This window comes from Mchenga conophoros, linkage group LG9 (assembly GCF_057382185.1).
Source record: "Mchenga conophoros isolate Kocher_MC1m ecotype Shallow Benthic linkage group LG9, M_conophoros_male_GT1.1, whole genome shotgun sequence".
Classification (NCBI taxonomy): domain Eukaryota; kingdom Metazoa; phylum Chordata; class Actinopteri; order Cichliformes; family Cichlidae; genus Mchenga; species Mchenga conophoros.
This window is the reverse complement of record NC_140534.1, coordinates 35678263-35702094: the sequence shown is the minus strand read 5'-3', so window position 1 is coordinate 35702094 and position 23832 is coordinate 35678263. Positions and strand designations below refer to the sequence as shown.

General features: G+C 48.0%; 1 protein-coding gene across 2 annotated transcripts; it reads right to left on the bottom strand.

Moving 5' to 3' along the window:
- Positions 1-399: 399 nt before the first annotated feature.
- On the bottom strand, positions 400-19582 carry inhbaa (inhibin subunit beta Aa). Of its 2 annotated transcripts, XM_085285753.1 has the most exons (3): positions 19403-19582; positions 18298-19039; positions 400-4395 (listed from the first exon to the last, which is right to left on the bottom strand). In XM_085285753.1, exons 2-3 carry the CDS (start codon positions 18827-18829, stop codon positions 3575-3577), a joined length of 1353 nt encoding a protein of 450 aa, XP_085141879.1. In that variant the 5' UTR covers positions 18830-19039; positions 19403-19582; the 3' UTR covers positions 400-3574. The 2 variants fall into 2 exon arrangements, with proteins under 2 accessions (XP_085141879.1, XP_085141878.1); XM_085285752.1 differs by having other exon boundaries at positions 18298-19582.
- Between the last annotated feature and the right edge of the window lie 4250 nt (positions 19583-23832).

The window sequence follows — 23832 nt, the reverse complement described above, 5'->3', positions numbered from 1 at the left end:
GGCTCCCAGCGGCTAGTCACAGGTCAGCGGAGGGTGACCTCTGACCTCTGTCCTCGTGGATCGCAGCTTCAGCACAGACTGCATTTTTGCCTCTGGATGAGGAAGCCAGTTCCCGCTGCGCCTCCTCCTCGTGCACGAGTGTGGTTTAAGGAGTGTGGTCCAAGAGTGAAGCCTTAAACCTGAGGGTCACCATGGTAACTGTATTTTAAAGCGACAATACTTGACGTTATATCTCTGTGTCATCAATGCAAACGATGGCAGCGAGAACCAGTTTGAAACAGCTCTGAACAGCAAACTTCAGATCAATCTAGTGACTTTGAGGAAGAGGTCAGAGGTCAAACAGGACATGATGCTTTAAACATGTCCAGTTTCACAGGAAAAGAAACGATGACTCGTGACTCTTGTGTACGTCCTTTAAACTTTAATGGTGAAGCAGAAAAACAAAAAATACTATAAAATAAATTAGATTAGAAAAATGCCACAAGCACATTTGATTTGTACAACAAAGCAATGCAACATACTGGAATCTGATTTCCATATATACAGAATAAAAAATAGACTTTTTATTCTTTGTCCACTTTGTTCAGTGTCAGTATTTTTTTTTCATTTCAATATAAACAAAATTTGAACAAATAACAACCACGTTTTGTTTGTTTTTTATTTTTTGCTTCTTTTTGAGTTTTTTTCTGCACTGACGTTTTGTTTGTGTCCATGTACACAGGACCAACTCCGAGGTCGTCCCACAGTCCAGAAGAACAAGAGGAAGCTCCGCCCTCCTCCATGAAACCATCATAACAACAAAAAAAATCCAAAAAGTGAAAACATGTAACTTCATCAAAAAGGCGACAAACACTCCAAAACTTTTGGTGAACAAATCGACAATACTGATAGAAACACACACGACACAGAAACAGCCGGACTCTGATTGGACGGCGTTTTCTACTAAATTTACGGCTGTGGATTGTCTTTTTTTTTTTCAGTTCAGCATTGTGGGAAGTGGAGTTCTTGATGTGCAGAGAGCGAGAGGATGAAACAACAGCAGAGAAACTAAAAACATGAAAACTCACTCAGGACAAAATAACTGCAGGAATCATTTTCTGTGTTTTTCTGTGAAATCCTTTTGAATCAGATCATAAATTCATTGCTTTTCATTTAAAAACAAACAGATACACAAACTCGACTCTTTGGTCTCCTAAAGCAAACTAAGACATTAAATATCAACTTTAACAGCTTTAATTTCACCGTCAAAATTGAATTTTCACCAAATCAACTGAATTTTATGATTCATATGAAAATTCCCATTTCATGTATCCAAAGTGCCATGTTACCAACATTTTATATGATTAATGCTGCGTTTATGCAGCGATTTGTCTCATAGGAGAAAAACTTCAAAAATTTTACCAGATTTTAACTAAAAAAAATTTAATTTTAGCCCCTGTGTGGAAAAATCCCATAAAACTCACAACGTAACTTTAATAAAGACATAAAGGCCGCTTTGTTTTTGAGTTCATTGAGAAAGATGAGATGCTAATGCTGTAAACATTCACCACAGACAAAGACGTGAACGTGGATTGCAGAGGTTCGATAGGCGGGTTAGCTGTAGGCTAGCTATCACAGAGAACTTTAGCTAGCCTGTTTTACAAACGCAGGAAGTGGATCCCACAAAAGTGTGTGACCAGCACGTTTTCTAAGTGCTTCACTTTAGCAGAAGTCCTCGGAGCTTCTGACCGGACAGACCGGAGGTTCCCCGTGTGATTATTTAAGTTCTTAGCTCCATATAAACATATTAATCTGTACATGCTAACTGGTTGGCTAGCACAGCTATATAGCAACAGGCACGTGCAGATTTAGCCAATCAGAAGCCTCCACAGCTGACCTGCCGCTAAGTGTCAGAAAGCAGCAGGTGAGTGGAGAACGTCGTTTTCTGGAGACATCTATTGTGTATCTACTGTTAGCAAACGTTTGCTTAGTAATCTTTTATAAATCTAGAACAGTTCTGCTTTTCCTGATTTCCTGTCATGAAGCTCATGTTCATGTTAAAAATTTAGAAACTGTTTTTTCTGGAGGCCTATCTCCCCCCACCACTCCCCCTGCCAGTGGCGGACTCCCTCAGACATCGGTGCGTTGGTGGTTCTTGGTGTCCGGGGATGGGCGTCCAGGTACACACCGGCTCACTCCTTGGTGGCTGCTTATCGGGGCCTGGAGCCTGGGGCTCGCTCGGGCCACTTCGGAGGTGGGGTGCCCCCGGCCTCTCGGCCTGGGGCTCGATCACTCAGGCACAGCTGGCTGCCGGCGGAGCTCACGGGCGCGTCACTGCAACTCCCCCTGGCTTCTGCTCCGCGGCTGCTGAGTGAGCCCTCATCTGGGACTCTCCTCAGCTCTTTCTGGGACAGTGGTGCAGCTGCCCCTCTGTTGGTCTTCCTTGGTCTCTTGTGTTCTGGGGGCCTCTGGATGTCTGGAGTTTTGATCTCCTCCATACCTGCTTCACGCCCTGGAGGACGGGGCTGTGGCCCCCCCACACCCTCTAGCAGATCATGCTGTGAGTACAGAGAGCTGGGCGTGGGCAGCAGCTCACTGAGAAGCAGTGACAGAAACAAACAGAAGGGGATGCAGCTTTCCTGCTAGACTTTTATTGTGAAACAGCATCAAGACCCACATCCTGAAATCAAAGGTACATTCTAACGCGAGTCAGCCACCTGCTTTTGGCAAAATCAGGATTCTCTGGCAGTGAGCGTTAGACGCCAGCTTCAAGCCTCAGCAACCAGGAAGTGACACAACTGATGACACGCTCAAGTATTCTGTCAAGACTAGTGGGGCTCAAACCTGTGACCTCCCTCCGGTCTGTCCTCTCTGTCTGTGGCTAATCTGAACACGAGTGTCGCTATAGTGCAAAAAATAAACACGTTTGAAACGCTTCTTTTAAAAAAGAGACATGATAACACAATATATTATTAACAACAATAATAATATTAATATACTTACTGACAATAATAATTATAACATAAAGAAGTGTTTGGTTCCAGCAGCCGAGCCAACTTGTTTCTTTCAAGTATCTCTCAACACACACACACACACACACACACACACACACACACTTCTAAATAAAGTACAAGAGTCTTCTTCTGTCTTCCTCCAACATTTTGAGAAAGTAAACATTTGGGGAGCCGACAAACGGAGACAAATAAAATACAATAAGGTCTGAAAACGTGAAACAAGTTGCATAGTTTTGAGATTTTTTTCTTCTTTTGTCGCATTTTTTTCAGGCACCTCGTCTCTCCGAAGTCGGTTCAGCGGTGCTTGAACGTCTCAGCCACATAAATAAGCTTCGCTCCTCCGTTTGTAACAAAAATATATTAGAGCTTTTTTTCTTCTCTTTTTCTGAAAGTGCCGTGGAGACTCTCTGAGTTCTGCTGGACGAGTCTGGAGCAGAGTTTTTATCCCAGAGGGCGACCTCGAGGGACGGAAGGAGGCGAAGGATGAAACACAGTCAATAAAAGTGACGTGATGATCCTAGAGTCAGCTTCCTCCCTCTCTGGGTTCAGAGGTGCTCCTCCTGTCCCGCTCAGGTCTGCGTCTACGAGCAGCCGCACTCCTCCACGATCATGTTCTGGACGTCCTTCTTGATGATCTTCTGCTCCTCGTTGTAGTACAGCATGGACATGGCTCGTAGGCGGGTTGGCACGCAGCACGACTTCACGTTCTGGAAGGGGCTGTAGCCTCTCATGCGGTAGTGGCTGATGACAGTGGAGTGGAAGGACAGCGTGGACCCGGTGATGCTCGCCACGTGGGAGGGGCATTCGCCCTCGCAATAGTTGGCGTGATAACCGCGTGGAGCGATTATCCAGTCGTTCCAGCCAATATCTTTGAAGTCGACGTAGAACTGCCGTTTGCAGCAGACACGCACCTTCCCATCACACTCCAGCCCGCGCTTCCTGCGCCGCTGCGAGTCGCTGCCGTCTCCCTGCCGGACCACGGCCATGAGGAAGGGCCGGTGAGACTGCTCCCGCTGGTTGTTGCGCTGCGATGTCTCAGCGCTGCCCGAGACCAGGACGATGGTGGCGCCGGTGTCGGCGCAGAGCGGGCAGGACACCCTGAGGCTCAGTGTCGTACTTGTGGCGCTCTGCAGCAGGGCCTGCACGGCCGCCGACACCGGGAAGGTGTGCCAGCCGCTGCGGCGGGTGTCCACCGTCTTCTCTGACAGGAGGGTGTCGTCCTGCGGCAGAGATGGACGTCCGCCGGACGGGTGGTGCTGCTGGAAGAGGCGGATGGTGACTTTGGCTCGGCTGCGGTTGGTCTTGGCTAAACGGAGGAAGAGCCAGACGTTGGCCTGCTCCACCAGAGACAGGTCGCCGCCTTCTTCGGAGAGGACGAAGTTCACCGTGCCCGGAACCTCACCTGAGACGGAGACAGATGGAGACGGACGGTTAGAAAGACTGTCATACCACCTACATTCAAACACACCAACCCGTCCATCCACCCCAACCTCAGTCACCTCAGTCACTTCATGAGTCATGTGACTTTGACCAGTAGAGGGCGCAGTGACCTTTTGGACTGTTTCACTCACACAGCCGTGAACCCGTCCTAATTGTAGCATGCACACATTTTACAACACGTCAGCAGGGACACACACACACACTGAGGACTCTGTGAGACACATGTGAGCTACACACAGCTGATTGGACTCTTCCTGCTGACTCGGCAGCAGCGGTCGGAGGTTTCGGAGTCAGGCAGCGTTTAAAGCAGCTAATGGTTCCCACCAGGAGCTCGGTGTCATACCGCAGCCCGGGACGAGCGGATTTACTGCAGCGTGTCTGAAAACAAACGAAGCGTTTCCCTCTGCAGGTCACAGCCAGCCAAGCTGTTTGAACAGGAAGTCAAATATTGCATTTTCACGCAGCAGCTGCTGGCTTCCTGAGCAGATAGTTTTCTATGTAGGCGATCAGAGTGGGGACGTTTACTGGCTGAATCATTTAAGGCTTCAGCAGCTCCCTGGAGGAAGCTCCCATTTTATTTTGATAGCAGACTTTGAGCAAAAAAACGAAAACAGAGCCGTGAAAGTCAGTTTACAATCATGTGAAGGAAAGAGAAGGACACACACACACACACACACACACACACACACACACACACACACACACACACACACAGACACACACACACAGACACACACACACACACACACACACACACAGACACACAGACACAGACACACACACACACACACACAGACACACAGACACAGACACACACAGACACACACACACACACACACACACAGACACACACACACACACACACACACACACACACAGACACACACACACACACACACACAGAGAGACATTAAAGTTCTCACAATCTCTGCAGGGAATAGCTGAATTCCTGCACACACACAAAACCTCCTCCAGCATGCAAACACACACACACACACACACACACACACACACACACACACACTGTATCTCGTATCTCCTAGAAGCCTCCACACCAACAGCACCAGTTACGCCGGTGTTGCATAAGCGCCTCACATCACCTTTCCCGCTCTCTCCCCGATGTCTGTCGCCCGTGGGCGTCCGTGCAGAAAGTCAAAGTCACGATTTGGGAGTTTCTGAACGTCAGCTGATGAACGGTGCGACTGGGCGGCTCGTGTGCGTATGCGGAGGCGGCCGGCACTCGAGCGAGTCCATTAACACAGTTCAAGCGACAATTCGGAGGCGATTGTCTCGCTTGCATCATCGTCGACACTCCACGAAGATAAGGAAATAAAAGTTCATTCATTGTTTCTTAGAATAGCTACTGCAGCCTTCAAACAAGCACAGAGATCCTGTGAGAGCGTAAGGGACCAATCTGGCAGCGTGGAGCTGAAGCACGGCTTCTGTGGGTTTCTGTGGGCACTCGAGCAGAACCACGCTGGCATGGCGTGGCGTCCATGCCGCTGAGAGCAGCCATGTTTTCACTCATGATGCTGAAAACGGATAAAGAAGTAGCTTTGTTGACCTCTTATTCTATTTAAAGGAGCAGTTCAACTCAGACGTGCTGCTTCTGCCCGGCTGTGGTGATGTGAGGTGTTTTGAGGGTATCAGCTGCAGGTTTCTGCTTCTTTGTTAGTTTTCTCACAAGCTCATAAAAACCCACAGTAGCTGCATGTTTACAGCTTTAGGCCGGAGCCAATCAGAGCTGCTCGGTCACGGCCGAGCTGCGGACAGACGCTCGTTCACATCTGCGTGCAGAAGCGATGGGAAACGCGCCGCTCGTCCTTGATCTCATTCTGTGAGCTGTAAAATCAACTGTCATAAAAAGCATGAAGTCTTCTTATCACGAGCCCAGAAGCAGCCAAAACATTCCTGCACTGTAATTTCTCAGAGAAAGCTGTAACATGTGTGAGCCTGAGAGATAAACAAGTATCTGGACTGTAACTGAACGCTTTCTGTGCTACAGCGCACAGGGTTAAACCCGGCTGTGGGTCATGTGACCGTGTGGTCAGATGTGTGGATGCTAAAGATGACAGTATGGACGACTTCTGCACCGCTTCCCTAAAACCGAAGAAAAGTGAATGGAGTTTGGTTGGGCAGCGACTTTGAGCTGTTCCGTCTATTTTCTCATGAACTAATGTAAGAAAAAAATTTGCCACACGCGTCACATGATCGTGCATGAGTGGGTGGGTTTGAGGCTGGTCCAGATGCAGATCCGAAGCATTGTTGCCATTAAATGGGAAAAATGTCAGGAATGTGCAGCTTCTGTGGATTTTGGAAAGCTTTTACTGTCAGGATGGAAAAAAGGAAAAAGACCAAAAGAAGCGTTGACACAAAGTTGGACACGTTGGTCTGAAGCATCACTGCGAGCTGCTGCTCAAAGAAGAGCGACAGGTGGAGCAGCAGAGGAGGCGAGAAAGGAGACGCTCGTTTACACTCTGCGAGCCTTCCCCTCGCAGCTCATCACTCGCTGCCTGCTCGCTGCTAATCCCCTCCATCTACACGAGCGCATCGAGGACACACACACACACACACGCACGCACGCATGCACGCACACACATGCACGCACACACAGACACACACACACACACACACACAGACATAAACTCACACACACACACACACACACACACACACAGTTAAGTTCAGTGTTTTCCTTTGATTTACTTAAAGTCTTATCAGAATAAAGATAAATATAAGGTGGGGTCAGAAGACGCCAGAAATAGCTTCTATTTTATTTAAGAAACTCAATTAAAGTCAACAACATCGTTTAAACCATTAAACACCAATTTAGACCCATTTCGGCCGAATTTAGATCCTGACAGACTGATTCTAGAAACGCTTTTACATCATATTCGCCCAGCAGCTCGTTCAACACCCACTGCAAACCTAATATGAAGCTCAAACCATCAAATGTCGGCTTCAGATTCACAGAAACCATCTCATACCTAACTGTAACCATCGAACACGGAGCATTGATAACCATTTTACACCAGCGTTACACCACACACTGCCCACCGATGAAGACCGGCTGCTACTGCGGCTGCTCGCTCGCTTCTTAGGGTTGGGGGTAGAGCCGTGTTTGGGTTTTAACTCTGACGGTTCAGCAGGAATCTGACAGTCAGGAACGATAAACTGACCTCTGAGTCCAGCAGCGTTCCCTCCCCTCCATCGGCGCGGCGTGGAGATTATTATGACTGTGACTTGATTTATCAGACCAAGCTAAACAGACTTCCTGCCAACACGCAGCACAAACACGGTTTGGTATGTTGTTAAAAGGACGGCTGGTTTATTATAAATCTTATTAAATCCTCTCTAATCCCCTCTGTCACCCACACGGGGGAGAGCTGACCAGTGTTATTGTGTTATTGAACACCTGAAGGTCAAAGGTCACACTTCATGACGGCATTTATCTGTGTTACTAAAACCACAAACACAAACTCCAAACCTAATCCCATCACAAAGACACTCAGGTCAGCGCCACAAAAGGAAAAAGCGCCGCTCGGAGCGCCGCTCGGAGACCTGCTGTGAGGGAACAGCCATTGCAGTTTGAGCTCCACTTTGTCACACTCACACATATTCATGGGCTACAGGTACAAGTCAGGAGCCAGCAGGTGGGATTTAAGAGGGCGTTGGCCTTCAGAGGAGGCGGGCCTAACCTAAACCACTAAAGCTGGATTTGACCGTTGACACGTGAGTGAACACACCCTCCTTCATCATATCATCCTCTGTTCCCCATGTTTACTCACACATACACACACACACACACACACACACACACACACACACACACTCACTCACACACACACACACACACACACACACGTACAGACACACACTCAGTACCCATCTGTCCAAACATGGGCACTGTGTGTGTGTGTGTGTGTGTGTGTGTGTGTGCGCCCTGAGGATGAGCTGCTGGTGTGATCAGGCTGCGTCCTCACACAGTCCTGCTACACGGTGGAACCTGCAGAGTCACAGCTCTTCCTGTGAGGAGCAGGAAGCCCTGACAGCGCCTCAGTCCGTCCTGTGCGTCCATATTTGACTAAAATCACAGATCTCTGCTGTTTCTCAGGTCAGCAGATCAGGGTTCCTCCTCTGAGGAGCGAGAACATGAAAACTCCAACCTGCAGCTGCTGGACTAAAGTCCAGAAGTCATGACTCAGCATCTGCGGTCAGCAGTAACCAAACAACCGTCTCACTATCAAACCAAACAGCTGACAGCCGTTTCCCAGAATCCTCGGCTCAGATAAGCCGTAGTTTATTATCATTCAAGCACTAAACGTGTATTAATCCGCCGCTGAAAAAAGTCCCTAAAACAGCCAGTGCTGTGTTTGTCTCTGCAGCGAGTGAGACGTTTGTCATGTGAGAAGAAGCTCGGTTGGTGTTCGTCGTGTTTGTCCTGACCGCCGCCCAGCCGCCCTTTCTTCTGTCCTACAGTTTACACTAGGAGGGCGTGGCTGGCCCCGGTGTTTACCTGCACAGGTTAAATATGCGTCAAGTTAAGCATGTGGAGAAAGGCTTTAAAAGTCTGGATTAAAGAGCTGCAGTTTCACATGTTTGTGCTTTGAAATCAGAAGCTGAGAAATGAAAAAGGAAAAAACCTCCAATGAAGAGGAAATCGTCATGTGACCAGAAAGAAGAAGTTTTAAATCCTGAGACTCTCCATCGTCAATAATTCGCTTCAACACAATGATTCAAACTAATTCAGACTGGAGGTCACATGATTACAAAGCTGCTGAGCCGTCACAGTGACGTCGGCAAACCCAACGAAATGGCGAGGAGGCGTGAACGAGTTCATCAGCAGGCTCAGCGCCGGCTGGAGGGGCAAACAGGAGTGTTTAATAACCAATCACAGCTCAGATCTGTGTTTAATAACCAATCACAGCTCAGATCTGTGTTTAATAACCAATCACAGCTCAGATCTGTGTTTAATAACCAATCACAGCTCAGATCTGTGTTTAATAACCAATCACAGCTCAGATCTGTGTTTAATAACCAATCACAGCTCAGATCTGTGTTTAATAACCAATCACAGCTCCGATCTGTGTTTAATAACCAATCACAGCTCAGATCTGTGTTTAATAACCAATCACAGCTCAGATCTGTGTTTAATAACCAATCACAGCTCAGATCTGTGTTTAATAACCAATCACAGCTCCGATCTGTGTTTAATAACCAATCACAGCTCAGATCTGTGTTTAATAACCAATCACAGCTCAGATCTGTGTTTAATAACCAATCACAGCTCAGATCTGTGTTTAATAACCAATCACAGCTCAGATCTGTGTTTAATAACCAATCACAGCTCAGATCTGTGTTTAATAACCAATCACAGCTCAGATCTGTGTTTAATAACCAATCACAGCTGCGGTCATGCTGCACGCAAAGACACACTCAGAGCTCACATGACACAAACTCTGTGATTGGTCAGTCACAGTAACGTGGACGGTGTGAAAACCTAACTTTTACTCATCCAATGGTGTCACGTGCTGCTGGCGTGACAGTGATGTGCACATGCACGCAGGACGTGGACGCCGAGGCCTCCAAAGGCGCCATCTCGAGGCTGAACAGGTGGAGACGTCACAACGCGCTGCACTCAGAGTGCTTCAGTAAAAGAACGTCAGTTAGCTTCAGGTAAAGATGGGTATGAAGAAAAGTGCAGCTTTAATCCCCTGGCCTCACATGATGGAAGTGGGCGTGGCTCCAGCAGCAGCAGCAGAGCGGGCACTAGCCATGGCGCTCCTGAACGCTGAGCTTTGGCAAAACAGAGTTTAACCTGAGATTGAGAACACACACCTGAAGACCTGTCTGTGGTCTGGATTAAATACTCAGGGCGCTCTGTGGTGACAATAACCCGACTGAGAATCTCTAAACATCGGTAAAACACCAAACCCAGCGAGCAGCTGGCGTCGCTGAGTGTCCTGCTTCTGATTCGTCTGTTTCTGAGCGTCTAAACAAAGTCTGTGAACATCTGATCCTGGTTTCTCGAGGCTTTGATGGAACGCAGGTGTTTACAGGAAGTGGCAAGCAGGCAATTTACAGGACGCCCGTTTCACCAGCTAAAGGTTAAAGTTCACCACATCAGCACTGATCCTCTGCGTGGGAGGAGCTAAGGAGCTGGACTCGTTGTTTCCATCCAGTAGTCGCGTGTCGTGCTTCTATTCTCACTTGGAGGGACAATAAAGTGAAATGAAAGCAGCAGAGAAGTTTCAGATGTGGCTCTCGGCGCTGCGACGGCTCCGCTTGGATCGGTAATTTGCTAAAACTGTCGCATCACGTGCGCTGGCTCTTAGTACCAAATAAAAGAGGGCTGTAAAACGATTCCAGCAGTTTCAAACACGAAGACAATAAAACCCCGGCGAGGCCAACACTCATACTTCTGTTGGTTTAACAAAGTGCTTTTGTGGCCTGTTTCTCATTTTCAGCCCTCGTCTGAAGCACATTTCTCTCCGGGGAACGTAAAAATTTGAGCTAATTTCAAGTCGCAGTGCTGTCCTGTGGCTGAGCCTGCCTGTCAGTCTGGGTTCCCAGGCCAGTTTATTTATACCGAGAGCAGATAAGCAGCCCGGTCTGACAGACAAACGCCAGCGAGACTCTAGCACAGCGCCGCTTACAGAAAACGCAGCCGTCTGACGTGACCGTCGACTGCAACACCAACATGCAGACAGCTTCAAACCCGCCAGAGTCCTGCTGCTTCTTCTCAGCTCTAACGTCATCCACCATCAGACGAGCTGACGGATGCACAGCAGCTGGGCGTGTCCGTGTGAAAACATCGATCCAAGCCTTTCATTTCAGAGGAACACCGGAGCAGGACGAATCTGCTCAGTGTCAGCTGACAGGTCGCACACAGACGACCTTTAAAGATGTCGTTACTCGGACGTTACTGAGCTTTAACCAACAGATATCTGTGTGCCTTCAAAGGGCAAAGGTGAGTTATCCTGGTGTCTTAAACAGAAAGCTCATTAATGCTGAGAGCAGATTCAGCTGATGCTCTCAGTTTCCACACGGGATAAATTGACAGCTCAAACTTTTCCTGGACTCGAGACGAATGAAACCAGTCACGCAGAAGAAGCTGGTTTTTATCTGCCTGTCTCTTTATCTCTGCAGGAAAAGTCTTATCTCAACTGTTAAGGTAACAACTTCCCTTTAACGTCACAACACATGAACAACATTTAAGAGCGCTCCTGCTCTGAGCCACACTGGGAGCCTCCCAGTGCTGCCAGTCTCACTCTGAGCCTCTGATGTGGTAAATATAAACCCGATTGTTTCTCTGTGCGGTTCATCCGGGGACAAATGCCGAGGCTCACACAGATTCCTCCTCTCTTTCCCACTCATTCCTCCCCCGGTCCTCCCTCTCTGCCTAAACTCTCCGATTCCTCCCAATGGAGCCACACAGCAGAGAGAGGACAACGAGGAGAGGTCTCACTCTCATGCTGTACTCACTGTCTTCTAAACACAGCCACACCTGGGATCAGAGACCCAGAATAAACACGGCCTACGCTGGAAACCAGTCAGCTGATCTGCTTACTTCAAATCTAGTGGCCAGTTTTCAGGGTTTCCAAGTATCTAAAGCACATATCTGGACTAGTTCTTCCTGTTCTGACCACTTATGAAAGTCTGTGAAGGCAGAGCTGTAATTTCAGTGGCTTTGCTTTTGTTTAGCAAACAAAGTCGACCAGAACCTGGACAACAAGATGGAACCAGACAGTCGTTGGTAACTAGAGATGGCACGATACCACTTTTTTATGTCCGATACCGATATCATAAATTTGGATATCTGCCGATACCGATATGAATCCGATATAGTGTTTTTTAATCAACAAAACTGTTTTTTAATATCTTGCTGCATTTTGTATAAGTTCATACTCAAGTTTAAAACAACAACTACACTAAAGCTATTCTGTTATACCTGTATGCAAAAAAAAAATTTCATAGTTCAGCAATACTGATCAATCTAATAAACTTAAACCTACACCATCCTCCCTATTCTGGTATTTTAAAGAGTACTTAGCATAAATATTAAGCAACCTAACTAATAGGGTTCCAACTCCCAGCAACAACAAAAATAAATAAATAAAAAATAGGGAACCACCCCTCACGCTCCACCTCATGATGCTTAATCGACGTAATCAACCTTAATTTGATGCAGTGTGAAAAAAAATGCACAGAAATCAATTATTTTTCAAGAAATATTAAATAGATTCAACATCTTTCTTCAACAGAACTGCAGACTGCACAGATGGTACCTTCCCAAAGGAAAAAGTACTATAGCTTACTAGGGTATATATATTAGACTTAATAGTCACTATATACAGTAATTGACTTCTATTCGTTTTACATCAGATTAAAACTTTGGGTGTCAGATAATTATTTATTAAAAGCTCGACATTTTAAATGAGAATAAGAAAGAAAAGTATGTCTTTGTGCCCCCTTTTCCCTGTTCATGCCCTATCGGCCCCCCTGGCTAAACTTTGCTAGATCCGCCCCTGCACAGTTACAGCCGTCAGCTACGTAGAAAAAGATCCTGGTGTAGAAAGTAATATTAAATACATTCTAACAACAGCTGATCAAGCTTAAACGTTCTGCTGTTGTTCAGCCGCTGGTTTCCTCTTTCTGGTGCAAAGTGGGCCAAAAACAAACAAGAGAGACGGAGTCGCGACAGAAAAGCCGATCAGCTGATCGTTAAGCAGTTTCATGATTGAAGTAGCAGCCGGAGAGGCAGTCGCTCCATATATCGCTTGTTAAGCTTAACGCAGGAATGCTTTACAAACATTCAGAGATGGACTTACACACTTGCTTTACTTCTCTCGGGGATAACTTTGTCGGAGATGAAATGCCAGGTTGCTAGCGAAGCTCCACATGCTATCTTCTGTCTCTGAATTTAAAAGTCTTCTTAAAACATATTTATTCGCTGAAGCCTTTGGCATTGATTAGAGGGGTTGACTCAATTTGTTTTAACATGTTTTAATTTATTGTATCTATTTATTTTATCGTATCTCATTTTAATTTTCTTTACGTATGCTATTAACATGTACAGCACTTTGTGAAACCCTGGTTTTATGTTAAAGTGCTTTAGAAATAAAGTTGGTATGGTATGGTATGGTATCCAGACCACCGACAGGTCCCGCATGCCACAGCCGCTCTATCACGTGATGCATACTGCTCCGACGTGCTAACGTTCTGAGGTGAGTTACGGCGTGTTGCAAGTTTTGTGAGGTGCTTTCGTGATATTTAATGGATCGGATTACATTTTTTATTTTTCTCCGATATCCGATCCAGTAATTTAGGTCAGTATGGGACCGATACCGATACGTAATATCGGATCGGTCCATCTCTATTGGTAACTGAAAGTTTACAGACCATCAAGATGCATGTGGTGGTTCAGTGGAACTAGAATATCTGCAAGAGAGCTGGAGGTCTAACAGGGTTAACTTCCAAAAACTGATTAAGGCACCAGAGGAGGGTCTACGGCTGGTCTATGATTACTCTATAGCTGGTCTGTAGCTGGTCTATGGTTACTCTATAGCTGGTCTGTAGCTGGTCTGTAGCTGGTCTATGGTTACTCTATAGCTGGTCTGTAGCTGGTCTGTAGCTGGTCTATGGTTACTCTATAGCTGGTCTGTAGCTGGTCTGTAGCTGGTCTATGGTTACTCTATAGCTGGTCTGTAGCTGGTCTGTAGCTGGTCTATGGTTACTCTATAGCTGGTCTGTAGCTGGTCTGTAGCTGGTCTATGGTTACTCTATAGCTGGTCTGTAGCTGGTCTATGGTTACTCTATAGCTGGTCTGTAGCTGGTCTGTAGCTGGTCTATGGTTACTCTATAGCTGGTCTATAGCTGGTCTGTAGCTGGTCTATGGTTACTCTATAGCTGGTCTGTAGCTGGTCTGTAGCTGGTCTATGGTTACTCTATAGCTGGTCTATAGCTGGTCTGTAGCTGGTCTATGGTTACTCTGTAGCTGGTCTGTAGCTGGTCTGTAGCTGGTCTATGGTTACTCTATAGCTGGTCTGTAGCTGGTCTGTAGCTGGTCTATGGTTACTCTATAGCTGGTCTGTAGCTGGTCTGTGGTTACTCTATAGCTGGTCTATAGCTGGTCTGTGGTTGATTAATGGTTGAGATCAGGGCTGAGTTTCTTTAGTCTGATACTGAAGATCAGAGCGTGTCACCTCTTTGGTGTCACAGTTGAGAGGTTTTCAATGTTGGTGTCCCAAAAGTCCTCACCCTAACCATCCACCAGCTCAACGCTGGCTTTGTGGATGGTGGGAAGTTGATGGTTTCTGATCAATAATTGTGGATACGGGTCTGGAGCATCTTCTGGGTCTCTTCACTCATTTGAGTGTCTTTGCATGGCTAGTCTGGACCTGTTTACTACAGAGTGATGCATCTCTGCAGACACACAGCATCTCAGACACACATCAAAGCAGCCAAAGATGAGGCGACAATGGCCTCAGACCAGCGGCGGCCTTGTGGCTGTAAACACGCCGTTAACATGCTAAAGCTGCGTCACGCTAAGATCTTGATGGACAGAGAGGAAAGATGAGGAGCAGAGGTGGAGAAGATGAAAAGATGGATTGAAAATAACACAAAGAATGGATAAACAGAGAAAAAGAAGAAGACGGAAAAAAAGAATTATTGCCAAGAAAAGATGAGAGAGAAGGAGCAAGATCAAACGAGGAGCAACGGGAAGAGAAAAATGGGAGTGAGAGAAAGGAAAACAGAGAAAGTAGTTTATTTTCATATCTTACAGATGTTTTTGTCCTATCAGCCGCTTCTATTCACTGCTTCCTCTCAGTTGTTGCAGGTCACTGAACCTGAAGCTGAGCTCATCTCACGGATGCTAGTTTGAATCCCCAGACAGAGGCGGCCACCAGAATAGACCAACAATGACCGGTTTATTCTGTCTGCCACAGTGGCGAAGGCTAGATGGAGGTTAGAGGGGGCAGCAGAGAGCGAGAGGGGGAGGCGAAAGTGGATTGAGGAATGTCGCTAATGATGTGTTCAATTAAGTTCAATTAGCCTAATTGTCCTCTGTGTGTGGGGAGAAGAGGGGGGAAGACAAACAGAGCGGGCTTATGGAAGGACAAGGCCGGACAGATGGATATTGTGTCTGAGCTGCTAAACGGAGGTTGACACTTGGTCTCCGCCAAGAATCCAGTTGTCCCTCTGCTTCTCTGCTTGTCATCTCCGTCGCCCAAAATAATTACCGAGGTCCCTGAATGCCTCACTTAGTCCTGACAAAGCACAAGACTGGCAGGGTGAAAAGTATTCTCATGGCGGATCAAGTAACATCTTAGAAAAACAACAAGGGTTTATCAGATCAGGGGGAAGTGTCTGCTGACGGTGTCCTCGAGGCTTAAAATAAGGTTGCACACACAAGACTGGAACAGTCATCCAAGGACTGGTACTGGACGGACTGGAGTCAACCATGATGCCGGCTGTTTTATTTAACATGTACATGTTCCCAAAGTGAATTCTGGGAGTGTTTTCACTGGTGGTGGCTCCACAGACTCGAGTTTCACCCAAACTGCTCAGCGACCGCTAAAACCGGTTGGAAAACCGGGCACATTTCATCGTATGATAAGCCTCATCCTTTGTTTGGGCCAATATGGTAATGGCACAAAGTTCTGAGACTTCCTGTGCAAAACACACACCCACAGTGTCTGTGGGAAAATAACGATGGAAGAACCAGTGCTATCACAGAGGGGGTGGAGGTGGGGGTGGATGGATGGGCGGGTCTCCTGCTTTGTTTTGATCCAAACTCTGAACTTTACCAAGTAAAAAGCTAAAACGTCAAACTTGAGCCACAGCGCCGCCACATCAGGGCGGAGGGTATCGCACCGTTCTAACTTCACTATTAAAGTCAAGAAAACCCAAGCAGGTGATTAGGTAGAGGATCATCAGGGGGTCCTTTTGTCCCTCTGTGGGGGGAAACTCCCACAGGGCTTAAATCTGGGACTCCCCACCATGTGACCCTAGAACTGAAGAAGCTTCTCGGATGAGAGGTGAAACGTCTTCAAGCAACTTAAAGAAGTCCAGACGCTTTTCTTTCCAAGCTCCTTAGACTACGATGACCTGGATGACTGAGAACCCAAACAGTACTGAAAGTGCTCGACACGCCGGCATGGTGAGAGCTGTGAGCTTTTATTTAACTGGAAATATTCTCTGTCTGACATGAAGAGGTAAAGAAAATGTAAATCTGAAGAATGCACATTTGCAGGCACTTCCACAGCTTCACTCTGTAGCACTGAAACACGACTTCAGTATGACTCGTGCAGAATAAAGATGTGTGAGTGTAAAACAGAAAATCAGTATACGTGTAGAAGCCAGCGTCACTGCATTGGCTCAGTGTTTCCAGCAGCACACAGGTAAGAAACCAGCAGACACTAACTTTGATTCATTCAATGGATGCAAACAAACAAAGAGAGCTTATGCAGTCATTCTGCCCCCTGCTGGCTGACACATGTGCTAACGTGGCTGCAAACTGGTGCTAAAATATTAAGAGCAGACTGCTGAGGTACATTTAATGATTCAGAGCATGAAGGGGAAACTGCTCTTACTTTAAATGGACGCCCGGCCGGTTTGTGGGGTGATTTCTTTTGTGAATGAAGTTCACACTGAGCGTTTTCTGTTTTCTGCCTGTAATCTGAATTAGCGTCCTCAGTGCTGTGAGATTTCAGCAAGGCCGTTGATTTGCCTTGAACGCTGCCTTCAGTCGCTGCCAGCAGGAGCGTAGCGACGGCCGAGGGGCCATAAATCTGAGCCTGAGGAGAATCATGGCGCACAGAGCTCTGAAATGTGGCTGTAATGCATAATGAGGGTTAAGCGTGCTGCAGGCGGCGTCTTCCTGAGACTCTGAGCACAGCAAAGGTTTCGGCCGGTTGATTTTATTGAAACGCCGGCGACGTGGAGCTGTCTGACAGCTGATCGTGATTGGCTGTTTCAAACTCTACGAACGAGATCAAACTCCGTGTTTTCCTTTCAATAAAAGCTGCTCCTCTCTGCCTGTTTGCACAGATCCACTTCATAAAATTCTTTTCCATCTGCTGTTCCAGACTCTCGCCTACAGAAACTCCAGAGGAGGAAGAACACGTCACAGTCCCGCCCACACCGCTCGACTGACAGGTGAGCCGATCGAGGGCTTCAGATTTGCTTCTACATCTATAAACCCCACCTCTGTGGCCGACCTAAGAGAGTTCAGAGTGACCAGAATCAACCTGGAAACACGGAAACACACAGGAAGCAGGAAGAACACTGGAGTCACCAGGCTTTCCCCGAAACCTGGAGACGCCAGCGAGCGCCGCGACGAGAGCAGGCGAAGCGGGACCTGCAGCAGGTCTGAAGGTCAAAGGTGACGCGCAGAGGAAGAACGCAGTTAACACCTGATCCCCCCCCCCCATGCACACACACTGTCTCCTGCTCTTTGTTGCTACTGTCTGTCAGAAACTCATTACAGCCCTGTTACCACTTTAAGAGGTGCACGCACACACACACACACACACACACACACACACACACACACACACACACACGCACACACACACACACACACACACACACACACACACACACACACACACACACAGGCAGTGACACACGAAGCTCTGACTGTAAGTACATAATGAGGTATTCTCTGACAACAGCAGGAGGTGATTACAGAGAGTGTGTGTGTGTGTGTGTGTGTGTGTGTGTGTGTGTGTGTGTGTGTGTGTGTGTTGGAGGGGAGTGGAGGTGTTTGACTGAGTGAGTACGCAGGTGGACACACACACACACACACACACACACACACACACACACACTTCCTGTCTCGTGTTGATGTCACACTCACCGGGCTCGGCGAAGGTGATGATCTCCGTCGTCTCCTGAACATCGCCGCCGTCTCCCGCCACCGATGGTGCTGCTGCCCCTCCTCCTCTTCCTCGGCTTCCCCTCCCTCTCACCTCCTCCTCCCCCTCGATCTGCACGCTGCCGTCCTCCGCCACTCGCCCCACGTGGAGCTTGCGCAGGGCGTTGAGGAGCGCGGCGCGCGGCACGGGCCGGGTGATGTTGGGTCGGGCCTGGAGGTGCAGCATGTTGAGGATGTGCCTCTTCACCGCCTCCACCACGTCTTGCTGAGCCGCCTCATCTTCATCTTGCTCGTGCCCCCTCGCCATGCCATCCCCCGCTGTGACCCCTTCGTTCCTCCGCATCCTGGCCAGGGCACAGGAGGGGCAGTGGGAGTCGGCGTCTGGCTGGTGGTGAGGGTGGACGGTCAGGGAAAGCGGCTGGAGCCCGGGCCCCGCCGGGTCCGAGGCGGAAACGCTGCTCTGCACCTGGACCAGGAGCAGGAGGGTCCAGCTGAGCAAGGGCAACAGCGACATGACGGCAGGAGATTCAGTGATGCTGCCGGGTGCTCAAACACAGCCGAGGAGACGAAGAAGAGTCGAGTTTGGTAGAAAAGTGAAGAAAAACTGAGTCCTGGATGAAGAAGAAGAGTGTTTGAGATTCACCTTCCTCCTCCTCTGCTCGCTCTCTCACGTTCTCTCTCAGAAGTTTGGAAGCTGCAAAGTTGAGCTCAGCTCACAGTCCACCTGTGAAACGGAGGAAAAAAAGCTGTAAAGAAACCAGACACAAAAAAGAGAAAAACACACAACGCCGGCAGAGAAAATGAGTAATCCGTGTCTTTTTTGTCAGGGACAGATGGCTGAAAAATGTGGAGGCGTCACAAGAAAGAAAGAAAGAAAAACAAGAAAACAAGAAAAAGGAGAAAAAGTCTCAGATGTGATGAATGGATGATGAAGTCTGCAGGAGGATCCTGGTTCCCGGGGTGAAGTCGCCGCACAGAGTGTGTGTCTGTGTGCGTCTGTGTGTGTCTGTGTGCGTCTGTGTGTGTCTGTGTGTGTCAGAGAGGCAGTTGGACTAAGTTAAGACGGGAGTTCCTCGCTCTCCTTTACCTCGTTCTCTCTCTCTCTGTGGTGAATGCCTTCCCTCGCTCACCAGTTGAATGGTTTTAGCGGAGTGGGCTGGACTCTCTCTCTCTCGCTCGTCTTTCTTTCCCTCCCTCTGCTTCTCTCTCCTCTCGCTCGCCCTGGCAGCCTCCCACCATAATTATATCTCCCTCCTTCCCTCCCTCTCTCTCCTTCACTCCAGTCTCCTCCCATCCTCCTCTGTGACTCATACCACTCTAACTTTTACCTTCTCCCTCCTCCCTCCTCCCTCCCTCCCTCTGTTTGGCTGTTAATGGAGCAAAGCTGGTATTCCTTTATCCCTCCCTCCCTCCCCTCCTCCCACGGTCGGCTGTGAATGAGTTGCATGTCGAGGGGAAAATTCTTGGATGAAGTGGGTTTGTGCTATGACTCCTGTCCATCTGTTACCCGTTTGACTGTCTATCAGTCTGTCTGACACTCTACAGCTACAGTCAACATGGCATCACGGTTCATGACTGTGCCGTCTCGTCCCGTGGCGGGCAAAGCGGCGGGGATTCCTTTACCCTCAAGGCACAGATACGGGCACAGTAACCAAGAGGCGGTGGGCTTCACGTGCCCCGCCATCGGCTGACAGTGGTGGAGGTCTGCAGGCGTGACAGAAGAGCCTCAGTGATGAAGAAAAACGAACAAACCTAAAGTTTCAGTCAGCGGGTGGGATGGGGGGGGTGGGGGGGGACGCTGACAAACCCAAAGTGGAAAGTTTGAAGGACACGGATGAAAGCAGTCTCTGATTCTGCTGCTGTGATGGAGGTGATCTGAGGACGCCGTCACAGAGAAATAACCACCAACGTGTTTCATGGTTTCTATCTAAACGGTTTCTTCAGGAACCCCAGGGGTTCTAAGTTCTAGTGATGTTCTGGTGCCTCGAGGTGTTTTTTGAGGGGATGGTAAATGGCCTGTATTTGTATAGCGCTTTACACAACCAGTCATCCAGACACTGGTGATGGCAGCTACATTGTAGCCACAGCCACCCTGGCTGCCGGACACTGGCAGTAGGCAACGGGTGAAGTGTCTTACCCAAGGACACAACAACCGAGACTGACCAAGCCGGGGCTCGAACCGGCAACCTTCCAATTACAGGGCGAACTCCCAACTCATGAGCCACGATCGCCCCCAAGATGCTGTGTCCCGCGTTCTAGCATAAACCTGAGTTTCTGATGTGATTTTGATAGCAGCTAATAGGTTCTTGGACGGTCCTGCTGGACCTTTCACCAGGGATTTGAAAAAGCTGCTGATTTGTAGCCGAGTTTCAGGAGCAAACGAGTCTCAGATTTAATTTCAGTCGCCTCAGAAAATAAAGAAGGGTTTTCAACTGGGTATGGTGCCAGTCCAGCACAAACGTAACAGGGCTCTAATCTCGGGGGATTCTAGCTGTTAGATTTTAACAAGAGAGTCCCAAAGATCACTGAGAGGTTTGGGGGTTTCTCTGCAGTGCCACAGAGGGATTAGACATGACATTTGGAGGATCCCCTCTCGATGGAAGGTTTCAAAGTCATTTTGGGAGAAATTAAAGGGGTGGGGTAGAGGATTAGTGCCACGTGTTTCAAAGGTCTGAGCAGGTTCAGGTTATTAAGGTCTATTTAAAGGCTGGTGCCGATGCTCGAGCTGCCAATAGCAGAAACTGACGAATTCTCATGTTTGCTTCCTTTCCTTTCCTTCCCAGATCCATCCTAACCAGTTCCAGGTTTAGTACATGTTCCCATGAAGCTGCTGGTTTGCTTGACAAACTGTTTGCGTCATCATCATCATCATCACTGTGTCTTACTTGGAAACAGCACCAACAGGATGGTGATCAGCACAGTTTGTCATCACGTTTCTTTCACTGAGACATCAAAGCTCTGAGCGGCATCAGGAGAGCAAACAATGACGAGCTCACATTAACTGAAGAACCTTTTTAAAGTCTTCAGTCAGATCTCGCCTCATCTACCAAAGGCCTGGGTTTGGTTCATGTCACCGAGACACAACCCTGGGCCGGTTTCCTGAGAGCTGGTTGTGTTTTGGTGGTTTAGAGTTCTTAAACTGTTGTGATAGAGGTCCAGGGTGTGCCCTTCATGCCCCGCGGCAGCTGTAATGGGCTCCAGCTGATGAGCAGTTGATGGATGGTTTAGGTTCAGTTAATCTCTCTCATCCAAAAGTCTTTAATGCCAAAATATCCCGAAGCTCCTGAAACTTTGCAGTTTTTAGCGTGTGGCTGAAATAAAACCTAACTTTAACCCTGAGAAGCTAAAGACTGTGACAGGGCAGGAAGGTTTCCGCAGGGCGGACAGGAAGTCCCTAACATGGACGCTTTGGTTTAACAGGTGAACCAAAGGGATCTGAGTAGTTTTAAAGATGTATTAACACCAGTGTAACAATCAGAACTCAACAGCAGGAGTTGTGCTGTAGCTATTTCCCATTACACCACCTCTGCACCCCCTTCCCTCCACCTCGTGGCTGCAGAAACCAGAGAGCAGAGTCAGCTGTGACTGTAGAGGAAGCAGGGACGACGCGGCGTTACACACCGAAGCTAATCAGATGTCTGGGATTCTCCCCGCGCTGCTGTGACATCATCACTGCGGGGTAAGTGTGAGTCGATGTGTTCATGTTTTTGTAAAGGCCGTCCAGCTCATGCCTGTGTGAGCTCAGTGCTCGCCGAACGGCCTAACAAAGCCTCTGCAGCGTGTGGAGCGTGCACGGACGTGTCTGCGCCGCTGCTTCTTTAAATAACTCCAACCAGCTGTGAGTCACGAACCTGCCGCACCGCCAGCAGCACGCTGATACACCTCGCCCCCGGGCACGAAAAACAGCAACCAAAACAACCACAGCAGCTGGAAAAGTATGAGGGAGTGATGTCATCTGCCGACCATCGCATGACCTCATCTGTTCAGAGTCATTCAGAGTTATGAAGCGTGTCTGAGTTTGGGGGAATGCCCTCTGACGATGAAGCCGCCATCATCCTCACACAGACCCTGATTTCATTCTGCTGCGGGAAGCCGACGTGTTCAGGGTGAACACGCCACGACAGACGTGTCCAGGCTGCTGGTTTGATCTTTGCTGACCTTTGAACTCTGACTCACTCTAAATGAGCTCCTGGTGTGTTTCTGTGTGGCGAGGACGTGATGGGCAGGTGAGCGGAGGCTGGTGCTCCGTCACCCCGAATGCAGATGGAACTGCTCCATCTAGTGGACGTCAGCTCTCAGCACCGTGACCTCAGAGCAGCCTCACGTCTTCATCACTCTTCTTCTTCGTTTCCTGTTTCAGGTCTTTGTCGGTCCTGCTGTCTCGTTATTCACAGGGATTTTCATGCCCACCTCTGTCACCTCAGCATTCAAAGAGGGATGTGAATCTCTCAGGATTTTTATGTCATTTGTACAGTTTGAGTTTATAATCTTCTAATAGAACCGTGGACAGTTTAAAGCGGTGACTTGGTTACATATTAAAGGGTTTTTAATGAGTTCTAGAATTTTTCATGAGTACAGATAATAATGAGAGTTTGTAAAGGTGAGCCAAAGCTCAGGTGGGGCTTTGAGATTATCCAATGGGGTTCCAGAAAGCATTCCTAATGTTTTGACTGTTGAAGGATGAGCCAGGTAGTCCAACAAAGGATTAAAGACGATCTAAAGGGGCGTTAAAGGGCTGGTTTGGAGGGACCGAATGATGAGAGCTTTCATTTCATTCGTCCTGTGTTGGTTTCACAGTTCGTCAGTTCTGAATTCTTGATTTCAAAGAATAAGAAAAAGATTTTATGAGATTGTTGGCGGTGAATTCATCACTGGTGATGATTCGATTCTGTATTTTTATATTGTTAGCCAAAGAAAGGTGTTTCTAAAGGACAACATTTTGTTTGAGGGTCGAACGTTTCTGAAGGTTAACTGTTGCTCAGTTTAAGACGAGCAGATGAGTTCTTGATGGTTTCACTGGTTTTTAAAGGTGGAACCAAAGGCTCTGCAGGGGCCTCCCACAGGCCTGACTGACAGTGACGATGCTAACATGCTAACATTAGCCCATTAGCTGTAATGTGCAGCAGAGGCGGGAATGTCAGTATGAGTGTGTGGCTTACAGTTTATTTACAGGCTGCATTCCACTCACACACACACACACACACACACACACACACACACTCACACACACACACACACACACACACACACACACACAGAGGGGATTTCTCCATCATACTTATTGTGTGTGTGTGTGTGTGTGTGTGTGTGTGTGTGTGTGTGTGTGTGTGTGTGTGTGTGTGTGTGTCATGCAGATGTCCGGGTGTGTCTGCTTTGTGTTTGTGTAGGTGGGAAAACTGCAGCAGCATTTTTCCCTGATGTGATTATTTTCTCTTAACAGCTTACTCACCAATCAGAGAAGAGGAAGGTGATGATGTCACCCTGATGACAGGTAGGATCAGAGAGGTGAAGAAGGAC

Coding starts and splice junctions, on each gene's coding strand:
- inhbaa (XM_085285752.1), bottom strand. CDS start 18,829: ATGTCGCTGTTGCCCTTGCTCAGCTGGACCCTCCTGCTCCTGGTCCAG. Junction 4,396..18,297: donor CATCACCTTCGCCGAGCCCG/GTGAGTGTGACA, acceptor TCTCCGTCTCAG/GTGAGGTTCCGGGCACGGTG.